At 48.7% G+C, this 17,929-nt stretch overlaps 1 protein-coding gene across 1 annotated transcript; it reads left to right on the top strand.

The window, feature by feature from the left end:
• Positions 1 to 1,570: 1,570 nt before the first annotated feature.
• TMEM119 (transmembrane protein 119) lies at positions 1,571 to 15,152 on the top strand. The gene is made up of 2 exons (XM_007058384.4): positions 1,571 to 2,084; positions 12,861 to 15,152. Exon 2 carries the CDS (start codon positions 12,876 to 12,878, stop codon positions 13,773 to 13,775), a length of 900 nt encoding a protein of 299 aa, XP_007058446.2. The 5' UTR covers positions 1,571 to 2,084; positions 12,861 to 12,875; the 3' UTR covers positions 13,776 to 15,152.
• The last annotated feature ends 2,777 nt before the right edge of the window (positions 15,153 to 17,929 follow it).

Here is a 17,929-nt window from a genome sequence, read left to right as displayed (position 1 = left end):
AGATACACTTTGCTGAACTCTGTCAGTGGCTCGATGCTAAACTCTTCTGCAGGTGATTGGCAAGTCCAACAGCAATGGGGAAACCAAAAGCAAGGGAAACGGACTGATGGAAGCAGCCCCAGGGTTAGCAGGTCAAAGGCTGACCTTTTGCTTCTGGAATTTTGGATCAAATCCACCCTTAGTTCTCAAGCCAGATGTCTGACCTCCGTTCGGTCTCTGTTAAGCAGTGGTTTAATTAGCAAGGGACCAGCTCCTGAGAGAGGTTTCACGGGGGCTGTATCCTGAAGAGCTTCCTGCTGGCAAACTTCTGTTGATTTCAGCAAGAGCGCGAGGGTGCACTGGGGCCTTTCCGGGGCTGCCCACCAGTTGCCCTGAGCCTGGCAGTCTCTTCTCCAGAGGCCTTGCGGAGGGCCCTCGAGGAGGCCAGAGCCACCCCTAGGGAGTGGGGAGCAGAGCAGCTGCTTGCAGAGCCAATGGCTGGTGGGGGAGGATTGTGGGAAGCGTCCTGGGAGAGGAGTGGGGGGGTCCCCTGGAGGGAGGAAGCGTGGAAGGAGTGCAAAGAATCTGCTGCTTCCAGGTAATGTTATAGAAGTATGGATGCCCAGAAGTGGCTGAGGCTCTGAGCAGGCTAGCAAGGCCCAGATTTTGCCCAGTTGAGGGCTGCACTGGCAGCTGGCTGGGCACCCTCGGGGGTGGAGCGAACGTGTATCAAAAGGAGCAGTTGGCAGCCGGCCTCCCCTGGATTGCAGAGTGTCGGCCTGCAGAGGTGACCAGTCCCAGGGGCGCTTCTACCGTACGGGGCCACATGTGCTTCGGGGGCTGGGGAGATAGCAATACTGTACCTGGTTTTTAAAGCCATTGCTTTGCATGCAGGGGAACCAAGGGAGTGGATAGGAGAGCAGAGGGGGTGCATGTCCCCAGCATGCTGCCCTCCTTTCTCTGAGCACAGGTGCCCTGGCAGACGTGGGCTTCTCTAGGCCAGGACTGGGAGGAATGGAGGTGGGATGGTGACTAGAGCACGTGTGGGTTAAAATACCTCGCCTGCATGCTGGAGGTGACCTCCCCCCTCTGAAGATAACCTCCCCTCAGCATTATCTTGGGAGGGGGTTCCCCTCTGTATGGGGAGTCCTGTCCTGACAGTGGGGGCTCAGGAATGTCCAGCCACGAGGGACACATGGGAGCATCATGCTGGGCACGTTCCTGGCCGCTGAGCTCTCCTTGCAGCTAGGGGACCCACGGGCAGCTCTCCTAATGTGCTTGGCTTTCTTGGGAGTATGTCAGAAAATCCATAGCCTTCTGCTGCTGGTATCTTGGCTGGAGCCAATTGGCCCACGTGGACAAGGTGAAGAACAGCTGTGAGGGATGGCCAGGCGTGCCAAGCCAGGGTTTTATTCCTCCCCCCTCCCCACGCTTTCCATCAGAGTAAGTAATAAAGCCTTTGTTAGACCCTCCAGCCCCCATCGTCACCCCTAGAGTAGTTCAATAGTGGTGCTGTGAAGGGCGTTTGATTCCTGTTCTATCGTGGTGGTTAATGAAGGGGAACTACGAGCGAGAGAGATTTGCTGGAAGGAATTAAAGACAAAACTTTCCCCAGATTGCTTTTGTCTGGGGCTGCAGCTTTGATGGGGCTCGGGCTTTGCCTTTGACAGATCTCCAGTAAAGAACAAGCTCCTTGCCTCTGCCTGCTTCTCCGCCCGCCCCCCTAGCTCCCCCTTTGCAGATGTGGGAGTGAAAGCTCAGGGCTTCCCAAGATTGGAGGGAGCTGCCAGCAGGCGGGGGAGACACTGAGGGTCTCCCCGCCCCCCCTTCTCTCCCTCCCTTGTCCCCACATGAAACCAGCCTAGCCTTAATGAAAACAAGCTGCTCCAATGCGATCCTAGCCAGTGAGCTCAAGGCTGCAGAGGAGGAGGGCTCCAGGCTGGGCTCAGATAGACACCGTCCCAAGGAGCCAGAAGAAACTGGGCTAGGAGTGCAGGACAAGCAAACTTTTCCCCTTTGCTTTTACATTCTTTCAGGCCCTGCAGACGGACCCCCCCCGGCAGGAGGGTGCTGGGAGACTTTAGCCTCTGTCTAACCTACAGCTGGTGAGTACATGCAACGCCCCCATCTTTCAGATCCTTCACTTTGCTTTACAATATTTAATCTACAAACAAAATTGCATTGGATTCCTCCCTCCCCCCAGCAACCTTCTCTTTTCCTTTTTTGAACTCCTCACCGCAGCACAGACCTGGGCTGGTTTTATTGTTTGTTTCTTTGTCATAGATCTAGATATTTATTTTTCCCAGTGTGTTGATGTTAGGATTTCATGCTCATCTGTGAACCAAGTTGAGTGTGCTCAGCTAGACAGGCATGTTGGCGGAGTTCTGTTTGGAATAATTGTTCAGCATGGTGCATAGATTTCATATTGGAGTTGCTTACAGAATACCAGTGAAAGACAAAGGGAGCCAGATGCTTCGCTTTGGACCCTTCCAAGAAGTTCTCAAGTGCCACTGAAGTGAGCTGACTGAGCTTGCTGGGCAAAGCAGGATGCCTGTGTGAGAGGCCAGATATGCATTTGCATGAAGGTAGCAGAACTCAGTGGGTTGTGGGGGGAGAAAAAAGGGGGTTGCCAAAAAGAGGAAAATTGCGTTAGATTTGCTTCCTTTGCTTTACAATTAAAAATCCCTGCTGTGGATCAAAGCAGGCATTTGCGGAGAGAGAAGTGTGCTGGGGGCTCAGGGAGAAATTTTGGGGGGGTACATTATGGTACTGGGGAGGAGTTTGGAAGTGGATACGATGGGACTCGGGGAGGGGCTTGGGGATATATAGGGTGTGATTGGACAGGAGTTTGGGTGCGATATGCTGGGGATTTGTGCAGGAGGGCTGGGGGAGGGAACGCACTCTGGCTTTTGGATGGGCAATGTGGCGGAGAAATGGGCTGCCTGGACAGCGGGCTCTCAGCGTTCCACGTCTCCGTTCTTTCTTGTGGTCCAAGGACCGTGGCCCAAGCAGCGTGTGCTGAGGGGTACGACGGCTGGGGAGGACCGACCCACCTAACGGGGAGTAATTTGGGTGCAGGCAGGTTTTGGGTGGCAGGGGAAGAGAGTGAAAATTTGCAGCTTCCCCCTCTGCTCTTTTTGCCCATGCTGCACGTGGCAAACCGTTGAACAGAGTCAGATGCCATTTTAAAGGCGGGGGGAAGAGAAGTGGCCTTCTCTTTGCGTTAAAGCTTCAGTGGCTGAGACCTGCTGCAGCTCCCTTCATAGCTCAAGGCTACTAGATGGCTTGTTAATTTTGTTGAAGCCAGGAGGGCCAGAAAAGTCCCGGTCGGCTTTCTGTGCCGCCTTCTCTCTGCTGCACCAACGGAAACTTGGGGGGGGGAAGCCAGCACTGAACTAAATAGCACAGGGGGGAGGAAAACTTCACTGCAAACGGAGCTTACAACGTAATCCAAGTGGTACTGAAGCCATTCAGGGCTTCGGGTCTGCTGCAGCAAAACTGGCTCTGAGATGAATGTGGCGCCAATGCAGACTCCTGGTGAAGCCAGTGGGAGTTTTGCCTGAATAACGACTGCGGGCTGGAAGTATAATATCCCTTATCTTGGTGGAAGTGGGGCAAGCCATAAAGTTTAGCTCCAGATCTGAAGCTTCCCCCCCACCCCTGAATTTAGGGCGTGGGTGGTTTCATCATGTTGATCTGGGCCCAGGTCTAGTTCCTTAATTCCGTTTTTGTTCAGTGCTTTATAATGCTGTGTGAACGAAGGCTAAGTGGTAATCATGATTCGTCTCCTCATTTCTCCTGCTGGTCCATGCTCGTGGCTTTTTTTGCTATGTAGTTGAGGGTCGCAATGCAGCTCCTGGGTCCAGGAGAAGAAGGTGGGGCTGGGGGACAAGGCGACCAAATGGGAGTTACAAAACAAACAAGTGTTCACAAAATAAACAAATCTGATTTAAAAAAAGGCCAGTAATAGCAGGTAAGAAGGACCCTAGCGCCCCTGAGAGCGGCTGCTTGCTTTGCTGGTTGCCATGACTCTGGCCTTCATAACAAAACCCTGGCTCCTCTGGCTGACTTTGGAGAAGTTGGGATCTGGATTCAAAGTTTGCAGCTTGAGCTGGTCTCAAGCACGCACCTGGGTGACCACAGCATCAGGTGCTCCTTTCCTCCTTGCTAGCTGCAAGCCTCTTTGCAAAGATGGGAGAGGAGAGACTCTGGTCCTTTTTTCTGTGTTTGAATGGGAACCGGATTTCGGGGGGAGTTACTGTGGTGTGTTTTCTTTTAATTTTTTTTCAAAATATGTTTTCTTTTGTTTAAAATCAGCTTTTTTTAAAAAAAGAAGATGAGGGTGGGGTGGGGGGCATTGAAACTGGGGATGGGCACACTGGGAATGGAGAGCAGCTAGGTCCTGGAGGTTCCCTGTGGGCTGACTGCTGGGGCAAGGAAGGCAGGGGAGTCTGCTGCTGCTGCCCGTCTATGGAACGTGGACACGCTCCAGGGTTGCCGGGCGACTGTTCTTTGTAGCCCATCGCATGCAGAGAGGGAAAAATAGAACCGCTAATGGCTAAACTAACCCAGAGCAAGGCTGTTGGTTCTTTAGCTACTTCTCTGGCACCTCAAGATCTTTATCCTCAAAACACGCACCCCTGTGAGGGAGGACACTAGCTTTATTTTACAGATGGGGAAACTGAGGCAGAGAGTGGCCTAAGTTGGCACAAGAGATCTGGGAAATGAACCCTCATCTCCTGCGCCACAGGCCAGCACCCTAACCACAGGGCCATCCTTCCTCTGAGCTCTTTCACTGAGCCAGCTAGTGATCAATGGAGGTGAGTTCAGGCTTATAATCGCTTCTCCTTTAGGAGCGGGTCAGTGGCGAGAGCTGGGCGAGGTGTTGGCTGAAAGCTGACTCGGCTGTGAGGATGCTAGGTTACACCCTGCCTGACCACATGAAAGCTATGCAGATCTGGGTGGTGTGGGGGGAGTGACAACACAGCAGGGCTGAGGTGTGGATTGGCATGTCTGCTTGCATAGCTCTGTCTAGATTACACTGATCCCAGGTTAAATCCATCCCAGCAAAGAGAATGGGGGAGGATAACACAAAAGAGCTGAAACAATGGAGGGGAAACCCCTCCCTAAATTAATCAGCTAGCTGGATTGGTCTAGATACACCTAGGTGCCCATCCTTGGGTCAATACTTGTGGGCATTTAGCTATCTGAGACCGGATGGTCTCAGCATTCCCTCCTGTCCTGACTAGGGGAGAGGTGAGATCACAGGTAGAGTGCGCTCCCAGTCGGGGAGAAATACCCCTTTCCTGGGTAGTTTGCTTGAGGGAAGCTACAGGTGTCCATTCTGGTCTATCCGTGTCACTGATCATCCCTCGGTGGCTTGCGGCCCATGCTGCTTGGAGAGCAAGAAGCTGCCCACCACAGCCAGAGTGTCTTTCCTGTTGAGGGTTAAAGCTGGTTGCCTGGGAGGTGTGGGGACAGCAAATATGGACCTTGAAGTTGCCAAGCCAACTGTTTTATGCTGGTCCTGCCATCCCAGATCCTCCCATATGAACTGGCAGGGTGCAGTGACCCCCATGCAATTCGGGAGTGGGCAAAAGGGGAAATGCTGTTTGTTGCGATGACCTGCAGCAGGGTCAGGCCACGAAACAGCCTTGGCAGAACATGGAGATCTGAGGTCACACTCCACACATCTCGAGAGCTGTTCCTGCCTCCTGCAGGGTAATGCACATGCATCCCCGCTCACCAAGCACCACTGCGCGTCGCCTGGCGAGCCAAAATATCTGGCTCTGTGATTGCAGGGAAATCCCGGTTTGCTGGCAGGGCAGGCGTCCCCCCCAGGCTAACCTTGCCTCTGGCATGAAGGGGCAGGTGACTGGGAGAACTGAATGTTTCTGCCAGTACAGCTCCCGCACTATTAGCCAGGGAGGGCTCACACCCAGGATCGGGGTAGTGCAGACAAGGCTCCAGCAGCTTCTGGTGGTGGTTTTGGCCTCCTGCACCGATTTACCAACGAAAAGGCCGTTTGCACTCGTCACTGTGGTAACGGAACGGAGACCCACAACTCACTTCACACAGGCTTGTTCAAGGGCCAGCAGATGCGGTAGCATTTGGTTACTGTCTGTGCCCCGGTACCAATACCCTGCGCCATCCCATCCTTGTTGCACCGCAGACATTCTACAGGGCAGCAAGGAAGCTGGGAAATGGCCTTTGTTATCGCTTTAATATACCCCCAGTGCCCACAGGGAAACATAACTTGTACAAAGAACTGCCAAAGGTCACGTGTAATGTCCTTCTCTGCTGGGCACAGCCCCGTTTCCTCCAGACAAATGGAAAAACATAAGTGCATCTTTCATCTTATTTTACATCATTCCTGATGAAGAGTGTGGGGGCACTGGCAGCCTTTGTTCGCTGAACACGCCAGGTCTTCCTGTAATGCCTCTGTTCAAGCCACACGGGGTCAAGACAGCAAAAGTCACTGCTCTCATAGGCACCTGGCAAACATTACCCTCTTGTCCTCCACCGGATCAAAAGATGTAATATACTTAAGTGGTCCTGCTGCCAGTTTGTTTCACGGCTGCTGGTGTAAGTGCCGTCCGGGGCTGTCTGAAATGCTGTTCGTAGCAAGGATCCTGGCAACTGAGGCATTGTAGGGGTGTCTGAGGATATTCTCCTGGCCCAGTAGGTGCTAATCTGAAGTGTTGGTCATTGGGAGGGTCTTGGTGGTGGAGCTGGTAGCGGGGAGCCTGCAAACATCTCTCTGTCCCTCTTAGGTACCAATCTGGGTTATGCTGACCACAGTGCTCTGAAGAGCTAGGCAATCCTAAATGCATGAGAATCTCTCCTTCTAGCCCTGCAAAGCCTGCTAATTTAGGAGAGAGATTGAGTGTGGGGAGGGGAAACCTTTGTGTAAATTGTCCCTGTCCTTTAATGTGGATCAACTCAAAGAATGGGTGAAGCTCACGAACATAAGAACATAACAATGGCCATACTGGGTCAGACCAAAGGTCCATCCAGCCCAGTATCCTGTCTACCAACAGTGGCCAATGCCAGGTGCCCCAGAGGGAGTGACACAGGTTGACTAACTGGTAATGATCTAGTGATCTCTCTCCTGCCATCCATCTCCACCCTCTGACAAACAGAGGCTAGGGAAACCATTCCTTACCCATCCTAGCTAAAAGCCATTAATGGACTTAACCTCTATGAATTTATCCAGTTCTCTTTTAAACCCTGTTATAGTCCTAGCCTTCACAACCTCCTGAGGCAAGGAGTTCCACAGGTTGACTGTGCAGACAGTGAAGAAGAACTTCCTTTTATTTGCTTTAAACCTGCTACCCATTAATTTCATTTGGTGGCCCCTAGTTCTTACATTATGGGAACAAATAAATAACTTTTCCTTATTCACTTTCTCCACACCACTCATGATTTTATAGACCTCTATCATATCCCCCCTTAGTCTCCTCTTTTCCAAGCTGAAAAGTCCTAGCCTCTTTAATCTCTCCTCATATGGGACCCGTTCCAAACCCCTAATCGTTTTAGTTGCCCTTTTCTGAACCTTTTCTAATGCCAGCTGAGATGAGGGGACCACATCTGTATGCAGTATTCAAGATGTGGGCGTACCATGGATTTGTATAAGGGCAATAAGATATTCTCCGTCTTATTCTCTATCTCTTTTTTAATGATTCCTAACGTCCCGTTTGCTTTTTTGACTGCTGTTGCACACTGCATGGATGTCTTCAGAGAACTAGCCTCGATGACTCCAAGCTTCCACTGGGTTCTTATTAAAGCAAACCAGCTCTCCCATGAGCTGTGTGAGTGACCTTGCAAGGAGCTGCAGACAGAATCGCTTCCACTAATTCCATCCCAGGTTTGAAGCCTGGCATGCTCAGATGGAACAAATCACCCCCCAGATTTCAGTAACGATCTAATAGGAAATGAGAACACTTCGCATTGGCTGGGGTGCCAATTGCAGCCAATTTGAAAAGGGCCATCTGCACAATTTTAGATTGGGAGGAGGTACCTGAAGTCCCATTTCTGCCCCTGGTAGAACTGAGAGTTTCTTCTCGTGGCCTGGAGTTTTGGCGATCTGTGATCTGTCTTCCACCAATGAGTTATCTGAAGCTGACCATGCTCATATGTGCAGCTCACATCTTCCAGCGCCCACGTTACACTCCACTTAAAATTACTGCTGTGGTTTTGTCCACCCTGTTTCTTTTGTTGCTCTTCTCATGCTTTCCAAACTCCCAGAAAACCATGCTTCAAACCCAGAGCTACTCTGGAGTGGGCTGTGGCTCTCTATCGGCATGCGAGAGGTCACTCAGGCAGCAATTCAGCAAGCGCTTCCAGAAATGTGAGCTCTTAGCCCGAAAAGCTTCTGACTTGCTGTTTCTCCTAGCCCTAGAGCTGAAATGTGTTTTTCATACCCATTTGTGTAAAATGTAATAAATGATAGAATACGTGACGTGAGCTGGTTAGCTCCTAGTGGCCCCAGTTCAGGAAAACATCCCCATCCAGTGCAGCACAATTGAATTCAATGGGACTTAAGTGCATATCAAAGTTAAGCACGTGTTTAAGTGCTCTCCTGAATAGGTATGAACCTTAGCACATGGCCTTGCAAACTTGAATGAGCTACAGATGTAGTAGTGTCTCTAGCTAAGGGATGAGGGGCAGTGCAGCAGAAACTTGCCCTGGTACCTGTGCCGTGGATGTTCTCCGAGTGGTGCCATTCTGGGACTATTTACAGCAATAATGTTCGTGGGGAGTTCAGTCATTGTCTGAATCTATTTCTAACCATGCATGAGGCTGATGATCATTGCACCATTGTTTACTAATTGTTAGAGCCACGTGTATAGCTAGAACAAAGTGTGGAACGGATCAGTGGAGCTGCACGTTTGCCCTTCTGCAGTTAAGTCTGTTCAAAGTTTCCATTGTCAATCTCAGGTTTCAGGAATTTATTAATCAGCCAAACTAATTTTGCTTGCGCCAGAATCTTGGCAGGCAGCACTCCCACCCCAGCAGTGCATTTATAAAGAACACTAAACTTAGGGGGGGGGGAAATCGTTTCATCTGGTTTTCATCTGGTTTTCAAGTATGTCAGCGTAAAACAAATGGAATGTTGCACTTTACGATGTTTCTTTGCAATCACAAAAATGAAATCAAAGTTCAGGCTAGTTTTTCTTTAAGAAATGTAACTTGGCAAGTAACTCGGTGCCTAAAATAATCAACAGGCTTTTGTTATTTTGGAAACAAATGGCAAAAGCAATGCCATTAAACTTTTCAAAGGGGCTGCTTGGTAGCTATTGTGTCTGCTTTGAATAGGATAATGTATGCGTCGTCCTTTTAATAGCAAATTTATTTAAGTAAATGCAATTTTGTCTCAGACATGATTTAAAAGAAAACGCCCTAATTTTCACTCCATTGGGTTTATTGAATAAATAACATTTTTAAAAACGTGTCTTTAATGGCTAGATCAGACTCCATCTCCATCGAAATGTTCTGATCTTATTGGTTCAGTATACCTGTAACCGATGTGATAGGTAAACAGATTGCAAAATTCTTGTATTGGTCATTTGCAAATATTCAGGAATTCCTTTGTGAAATTCCCTCTCTATTTTTGCTGCCTGTTGACTCACTGATTTCAGGTGAGCTTCTCTTACTAGGTGTTCCATTCTATGCATCCGATGAAGTGAGCTGTAGCCCACGAAAGCTTATGCTCAAATAAATTTGTTAGTCTCTAAGGTGCCACAAGTACTCCGTTTCTTTTCACAGAGTAAGATGCTAGTCAGCAACAAGCAGGGGTAGCAGAATCTGATGCTGTCGGTGAAATACATTCGAGCACAATGCCCCTTGCAGATTTTAAATGAGGCCTCGGCTCTGTGCCAGGCCAAAGCGAACAGCTCTCCAGCAGTGCATAGCAAATATTCAAAATGTGCAGCTTACTCCATGTTGGGTAAATGGTGTCCATGTTCCCTGATTGAAAGGTTTCTGAGCCAGCCAGGGCTGTGTGAACCCTGGAGTTTATTAATAATACATTATTAGTCATTGGCATTTGCTTGTGGCTCCTGATTCGATGATTAATTGTGACCAGCCAACGCTGTGCAAGCTGCATGTTGTGAATCTTGGATGTTGTTATTGAAAATTGTCCCGGGAAAGAGAGTCCTACGGCAGGGTGGGGTAGCAGTGCTATGCGTGCGTGTGCGTGTGTGTGTGTGTGTGTGTGTGTGTGTGTTGTCGGGGTGGAGAGGGGAGTCCCTAAGGGGTTGCAGACCTGGCAATAAAAAGGGTGTTTCCTATTGAGCTGCGTTGCTGTAGGGTGCACTGCTGCTCCCAGATTAAGATAAGGACCACTTTAAGACCTCTACGGTGGGTGATAAATCCAGTCTTTCAGCGCCATCCGCTGGTGTTCTGCCTAACCATGTGTTCTGCCCAATTATATGGCAAGAGCAACCAGTCAAGCATACTTTAGTCTGGCAGCCTGGAGGTCGAGACACCCCTTATCAAGGCCTGCGAGCAAGGGGCTGTACCTGGAAGGGCGTGGCCTGCTGCCACCAACAGTCGAGGGATTAGTTAAAGGGCTAAAACCATGGCTGGGCAGGTGTGCACTGGGGCCCCTCCCGCCCCGACACACATCCACATCGCGCAGTGTGGCACGCTCCCAACCCGGACAGTGCCTGGCCACAGACAGCTCTCCCAGGGCCCGATCCTTTCAGGGCCCAGGGACCCCCAGAGTCCCTCAAGCTGCAAACGCACCACACAGGCCCCTACTTAAAGAGCCTGGCCTCCTGGCTTCCCCATCTGGCTTCTGCTTGGTAAGGGAGTTTGCAGTGCATGGCTGGGAAGAACTGTAATCGACAGGGGAGCGCAGCGTACGCTTTTTCCCCCTAAAAATAAGTAAGCGGGAATTATTTGTCAGTTTCCTGGGGTGTGCCTGTGTGTTATCTTTTGCAAATGCACTTTCTGTTGTGAGACATGCCCAGGCCCCGCAGCGCTTAAAGTAATTTATTGCCAGGTCTGGTTTCCACCAGAAGTATCTTTATAGCTGCTAGAACGCACAGAGCTTCCCAGGGTCTAGTGACAGCTGCACAGCATCAGCCTCCCAGCCATTCCCCTCGTTAAAGGTGGGTTTGAGAAATAGCCCGGCACAAGCAAAGTCCGATCACTGGGAGTTCCAGGGGGTTGTAGCCTCCAGAACAGGGGCCTCATCAAGGAAGCAGGATACACTGTGTTTGGAGGTCTTGTGTCAAACCACTGCTTAAACTGTGCACCCTGTTTTCTGGTTGGCCTGGGAGGCTTCCTCCTAGCAGAGGTCCACATGGTTAGAAGACACGCGGGGCTGAAGTAATGCTGCTGTGGCGGTCTCCATTGCGAGATTCCTTGAGCGTGGTGGTGGTGGTGCATCTTCTGACAGTCACACACTGCCACTGGCTGAATGTCGTTGCTCGTCAGTGAGGGGAGGAAACAGTGGCTGGGGAAGTTCCAGACAACTTGGTCAATGGGCTGAAGGGTTGAAGCCCAGCCCCGCTTTCTTGGAGGTGCAAATCGGAGCTGCGCTCCTGAAAATTGGCCCCAATCGTCCTCCCTATGGAAAAAGGAAGCAAAACGAAGTAGGGGGTTTGGAGCTTGTTGGGTAGGAGATTTTTGGATGCATGTCCACCCGTGTCTGGTTGTGTGGGAATGCACATGTACAAGGGGGGCAGGGGGTTGGTTCTCATAGTGTTCTCCCATCCCCAAACTGTGGAAACTGACCAGAGGGAGTCACTCCCTGCATCTCCCTTCCTTTGCATTCAACGAGCTGCCTCCACAGTGCTCCTAGGCCGTGGTGAGCCACCGAAGGGACCAGGCTTGGGATTGGAACTCGGTTCTGGCGAGGGGCAGGTGTCCCATTGCCATGACTCGGCTGTGGCGTCCGTCATACGCAGTGTTTGCCCTTTATTGCTGGAGATTTCCTATGGGCAATACATCTATGCAACATGAATAATGAAAAGCTTGTGATGTAGCCAGTGGTGTAGAGGTCATGGGGGGGGGGGGTTGGGGTTGAAATATCAAAAGTAGCCATGTGCTTTCTGCAAGATCATGAAAATTACACTCAGGATGAGCAGGTGCTGAGGGCCCGGGGGCTGATCGCAAGGGCCAGCTAAGACGCACAGCTCTAGAAAGTGCCACTTCTTCCTCCAGCTTCTCTGTCCTCACCGTTTCCTGAAGCTCTGGCTGATGTTTAAAGCAATAATGTCCCGAGAGCTGCTTTTCCCACCCTTTCTCTGTAATTTTTTATAGCGTTACCTGATAGCCATTCTATAGTTAAGGTTACGTTTTAATGTGGGTTGATCATGATTTATGAATTCCTGTTTCTCTCCGAAAGCCTGAGGCCAATCCATGTGAAATTTCACTCTGGGTCCTTTGAGTTTTCTGGGCAGGGTTTTCTTTGGTTTCTCATCATAAACGTTTAATAGAAAGTCTCTGAAATGGGACTGTGGCTGAAATTTCTCCTTGGAAGACCTCCTATGTCTTAAAGACCCATGCCCCCCAAATAAACCCCCCACCATACTCCAGCTACATAAAACGTAGCAGAGGGATGAACCTACTGCGCCCCTCCCCCAAACTACCCACCCCCAATTAAAGCATCAGAATAAACCTAGGAAATGAATACACCCGAATGGTTTCTGAGAAGCAGCCAGGGTGGCTACACAAGCAACCTACCTGGCACAAACCACAAAATCAAGGGCATGAAAAGTGAAGCTACGTGCCAGGTCACACCCTTCATTCTTTTACCCAGAAGCACACGCCATACCATTGTCACAACTCCCAGGCACCGAGACCAGGCACTGGAACTTTGCCCAGGACAGATACTAACTTGTCCCTGTTTTCTCTCTGTTTTGTGGCAGATTCCGGTCTGGGAAATGGCTGCTCCAGCTATGGTCTGTGTGCTCCTTATGCTCGTGGCACCTCTGTGCACCACGCGATCGACACGCATCCAGACGACTGTCCTGGATGATAACAGTGGGAGTGGAGACAATCCGGGTACCTCCATCCCCCCCTCTGCGAGCGTGAATTTGGGGGTGAGTCCTACATCCGGGACTATTGCTGTGAACTCTGTCAATGGCACCTCGACTTCAGGCAACATCTTCGATAGGATTGTGAACTTCTTTAAAGAGTACATGCTGCTAATCATTGTGGTGGGGTCGTTAGTTTTTGTGCTGCTCTTCATTATATGTGCTGCCGTCATCGTCCGGCAGAAACACAAGGCCTCTGCCTATTACCCGTCGTCATTTCCTAAGAAAAAGTACGTGGACCAGAATGACAGGTCGGGGGGTGCCAAAGCTTTCAACGAAGTTCCTGAAAAGGCTCCCGAGACCCACACGGAGGAGCCTGTGGACTCATCCAAACAGCTGCAAGCTGATATTTTGGCTGCTGCCCAGAACTTGAAATCCCCAGCCAAGGTCTCCATGGCAAATGGAGATGGGACCAAAATAGAGGATAAGCCCCAAAAAGAACAGGAGGAAGGGACCAAAGTGGAGGACAACAGACAAACAGCTGAGTGTGTTTCCAAAGAACAGGTGGCTCCCCAGGAGAAAGCTGAACCAGCAAAAGAGATGCCAGCTCCAAGCTGCGCAGCAGAAACGGAGGCCAAAGGAGAAGAACCTCCCTCCACTGAGGAAGTTCAGCAGGCCAATGAGTCCTTGCCAGAAGAGCCCAAAGAATGCCCCGTGGCTGCCGATCCCATCGTCCAAACCCCTGAAGGTGAGAAGCAAGATGTGTCTGTTCCGGCGGCTCCCGATACCAGTGCTGCCGGTGTCTAACACAGGAACTCGGGCGCTAGAAAAACGGACCTTCGTTCTTGAACAATGCTAAAGCAGGGGACAATCACCATTCATCAGCAGACCACGTTATTGATTTGGAAATTGATTCAACACGCGACGGGCTATTTTTCTATTAAGTGGGCACAATAGATACCCCTGTCATTATACCAGCCATGGTGCCCAGCTCTAATATCAAAACAGATTCGATTTAGTACACCGTGTTTTACATTAACAGACCGTTCTGTTACTGTGTAATTGCTCAGTAGCTCTCACTTTCAGTAAGTACATATGTAGGGGTTAGAGGTGGGTGTGATCAGAATCCATGACCTAGCTTTCAGGGTGAGTGACAGATCCAGAATGAAATGTTGGGGCTTAAGCCTGTCTTGAATAGTGGCCTTTAATTATAGATGGTATGACCAGCCATTTATATGGCGCAAATCCTACGGGTCCTTACCCAGGTATCTAGGGGAAATCAATGGGAGTTTTGCCTGAGTTTTGCCTTGTGTGAGCATCTATGGATTTGAACTCTACTTGGTGGGAAATCTAGGGCTTTTATCCATTAGGGTGAACATATAGTTCCAGAAGAATTTCCAGGCAATTCTTTGTTCTCTGTAAAATAAGCTGTTGCTGGCTTTCTTGCAAATGTTATTTTTCTAATTCATTTTTATACTATTCGATGGAGGACTTTGGGTGGAAAAGAAAGTGTGTGTGTGGAGTGAGTGACTCTAGATGGGATTTTCGGATCTCGCCCTCTCGACTAGTCTGAAAAGAGGGGGGTGCTTCATACAAGGGGCAACTGGACCATGTAATTCCATCTAGTGTGAAGAATCTTGTTTTCAAACATAACTTCAGACTTTTCGTCTGGCATCGTAAAGGCTTTACCGATATTTATGACCTTCTGTGATATTTTTTTCCCTAAACATCCTAATCTTCAAAGGACTATAAGATGGAACCTGCAGCTCTTTGTAGACTTCCACAACTGATAGACTTTTACAGTTGTTTTCTTTGGCCTCCATATTTTGTTGCAGCGTATAATAATAATAATAATAATAATATTAATAATTGTAGATTAAAAAGAGTAAGCTTCTTTATATCCACTGATTAACTATTCCATAAAGATGTTAATATGACTCAAAGAAATATATTTTACTCAGGGTTTCCATTTAAAAAAACAACAACACAATCATAACAACTTGACTAAAGATACTAGGTAATGGAGGGCGGAGAAAGCGAAATCTAATGCTAAGAAGTTAGCGTTTAATTTTTATGCCAACATTCCACTGATTTCTTAAACAAGAAAATTCCTGTTTGCAATTTTATTTGTTTTTTTTCTTACCTCCCTTTTCTACCATTATTAATAAAGAAATTTTCTATGCAGATTTGTTTTGTTTCTGTGGCCTTGAAGATGAGGAGGGTGACTTGTTAGTTTGGTAATTGTATGTTTGTTTTATGGGGCTGCTAAGAGCCCCTGTCATGCTGTCTGGAGTAGTTCACAACCGTGAGTGCCTACCTCAGGGCAGACTGTCAAAAACAGGGCAGACACCTCAACTGGTGGTATGTTCTGTAATTAAATTTCACCAAGCCAGTAAAGTGCTCCAGTAGTACACATAACAGTCCTACCAGGGAGTCACAGACAGTTCCCTTAGACTCTCCAGTCTATCTTGCCACCCAGGCACGCTGGACTTAGTGACAAATAGAAAAGGAGGACTTGTGGCACCTTAGAGACTAACAAATTTTTTTGAGCATAAGCTTTCATGAACTACAGCTCACTTCATCAGATGCATTCAGTGGAAAATACAGGGGAGAGATTTATATACATAGAGAACATGAAACAATGGGTGTTACCATACACACTGTAATGAGAGCGATCAGGTAAGGCGAGCATTACCAGCAGGAGAGAGGAAACAAACAAACAAAAAAACCAAACAACCTTTTGTAGTGATAATCAAGGTGGGCCATTTCCAGCAGTTGACAAGAATGTGTGAGGAATGGGGGGGGAATAAACATGGGGAAATAGTTTTACTTTGTGTAATGACACATCCACTCCCAGTCTTTATTCAAGCCTAATTGGTCACTTACACCAAAAATCACTAAATATTCAGATTGCTTCCTGTCCCAGGAGACCAGTCACTTACCCAGACCAATTGGTATCCTAGATCTTACACCAAAGACAACACCTGTAGCCAATCCTGTAATAAACTATCTAAAGGGTTACTAACTAGGAAAAAGAAATGAGTTTTTTTTACAGGTTAAAGCTAGCAAACATATACACACAAATGAGTTACCATCTAAGGTTCCTAAAGATGACAGAGACATGGTAATCTGTCAATTCAAAATGTCTTTCAGGACATACCCACGGGTAACCCCAGGGGATCTCTGCCTTAATTCAATATCTCTGGCCCTGTGAGAGTTCAAACAGTATAGAGAGGAAAAATCTTCATGTCAACTATTTTTATGTCCCTCTTCCGGCAGTCAGATCAATAGGACAAGGCCTTCTGCACATACTTCTCCGTGGGTGGATGGGGCAATTAACAAATTTTTTGTTTTATGATGGGGGGAAGGGGGCAATTCCCATGCCTGGATTCACAAGTGCAGAGCAAACATTTTCAAAGTTATAAATCAAAACCAACATATTTCCTTATAGCGTAGAATATAGGCATTACAAGTGAGATTAATGCACGCAGCAATTTACACACATTTCATAGAGTCTAAATACTTTCTCATAAGACTAACACCTATTTTGAACAAAACTAACCTAGAGGTGAGCTGGTTTGGTTTCCAGCTATGAGTTTGCCAGTTCTTAGCTAATGCCTATGCCCTTGGCCAGAGCTGGCACTTGGTTTACTAGTGTCACAGTCCCAACCAAGAGCCAGGCTCAAGATTTTGTGCATACATTGCATACAAATATATGCATGGCTACACCACATCAGGCAATCTGCCTACCAACTGCCACCCCACCCATCCCTTGTGATTCATTATCTGTCCAGCTCTCCGAGACATCCTAAATAGTAGCAAACAATTTTAGTGGCGACTTCTGCTTAAACCTCAGAATGTCTCAGTGCCACGTCTGGAAAAAGCCGCCTTAAATATGTTTCTCCCTTGGGATTAAAACAGGAAATAGCTGGCATAGCTCTGGCCATAGGAAAGAGCTGAGTGAGAACAGCTGAAAGGCCTTAGGACTGATTTCCTTTGCTTTTAGCCTGGTTCTCTGCAGACTAGTAATGCTGGAGGGCAAGGGGAGCGTGAATGGGGATTAGTCACTGCAGTAAGACAGGACTCATTCCTGGAAGATGACAGGTTTCAGAGGAGCAGCCGTGTTAGTCTGTATTCGCAAAAAGAACAGGAGGACTTGTGGCACCTTAGAGAGATTTTCAAATGGATTTCTCTCTATTTCAGTACCGGTGGCGGCGCAGCAGCTGCCCAATTAAAGAGTGAGCCGGCAAAGCTGAGATAAATGGTACAAGCAAATCAGCACTTTTTCTACTCTCCAGATTTTGGGCAATGTTCTGCTCTCCATTTCACCTGTGTGAATCCCCCACTGGCTTCGCTGGCATGAGGGATTCCCAGCGGTAGAACAGCAGAGATTGGCCCTCCGCACGTTTATTGTGTTCCTGGGGGACCCCTGCGGTCAGGGCCTCCTCTCAGCCCACACCTACAGCCTCCTCCACCTGCAGTTTTGCTGCAACCACTCCTGACCTGATGATCCAACTCCCTGATCCTACAGTGAGCTATGAATGGGGAGAGCATGGCAGGACTGGACCTTAAGGGCTCAGGCCCAGATCCTCAGAGGTATTTAGGTGCCTGGCTTCCATAGGTTAGGGGATCTGGGCCTCAGGCTCTACCCCAGGGCCAAGCATTCCACCAGCTGATGACAAACATTCAGAGCTGGATCCAAACACCTCCCTTTGTGGCTTGCAGGAGTATCTGGAGCTGGGGCTTTCTTTGGCCTCACTGCAGAGATGGAAATCAGCAAGGAGGTCTGGAGCTGGATTCAAAACATACAGAGTTTGGAGTGTCTTGGAGTACCCTGTCAGCTGGAGTATGGTGTAAATCTCAGAGGAAGGATAAGGGAAGGGGAAATTTATTGAGGGTTGTACCCCTAAGTGTAGTGGATGAAATGAATAAAACCTTGGATGGAAAGATCAGGATGATCT

Source organism: Chelonia mydas, chromosome 15, assembly GCF_015237465.2.
Source record: "Chelonia mydas isolate rCheMyd1 chromosome 15, rCheMyd1.pri.v2, whole genome shotgun sequence".
Taxonomy (NCBI): domain Eukaryota; kingdom Metazoa; phylum Chordata; order Testudines; family Cheloniidae; genus Chelonia; species Chelonia mydas.
This window is presented reverse-complemented; position numbering and strand designations above follow the sequence as displayed.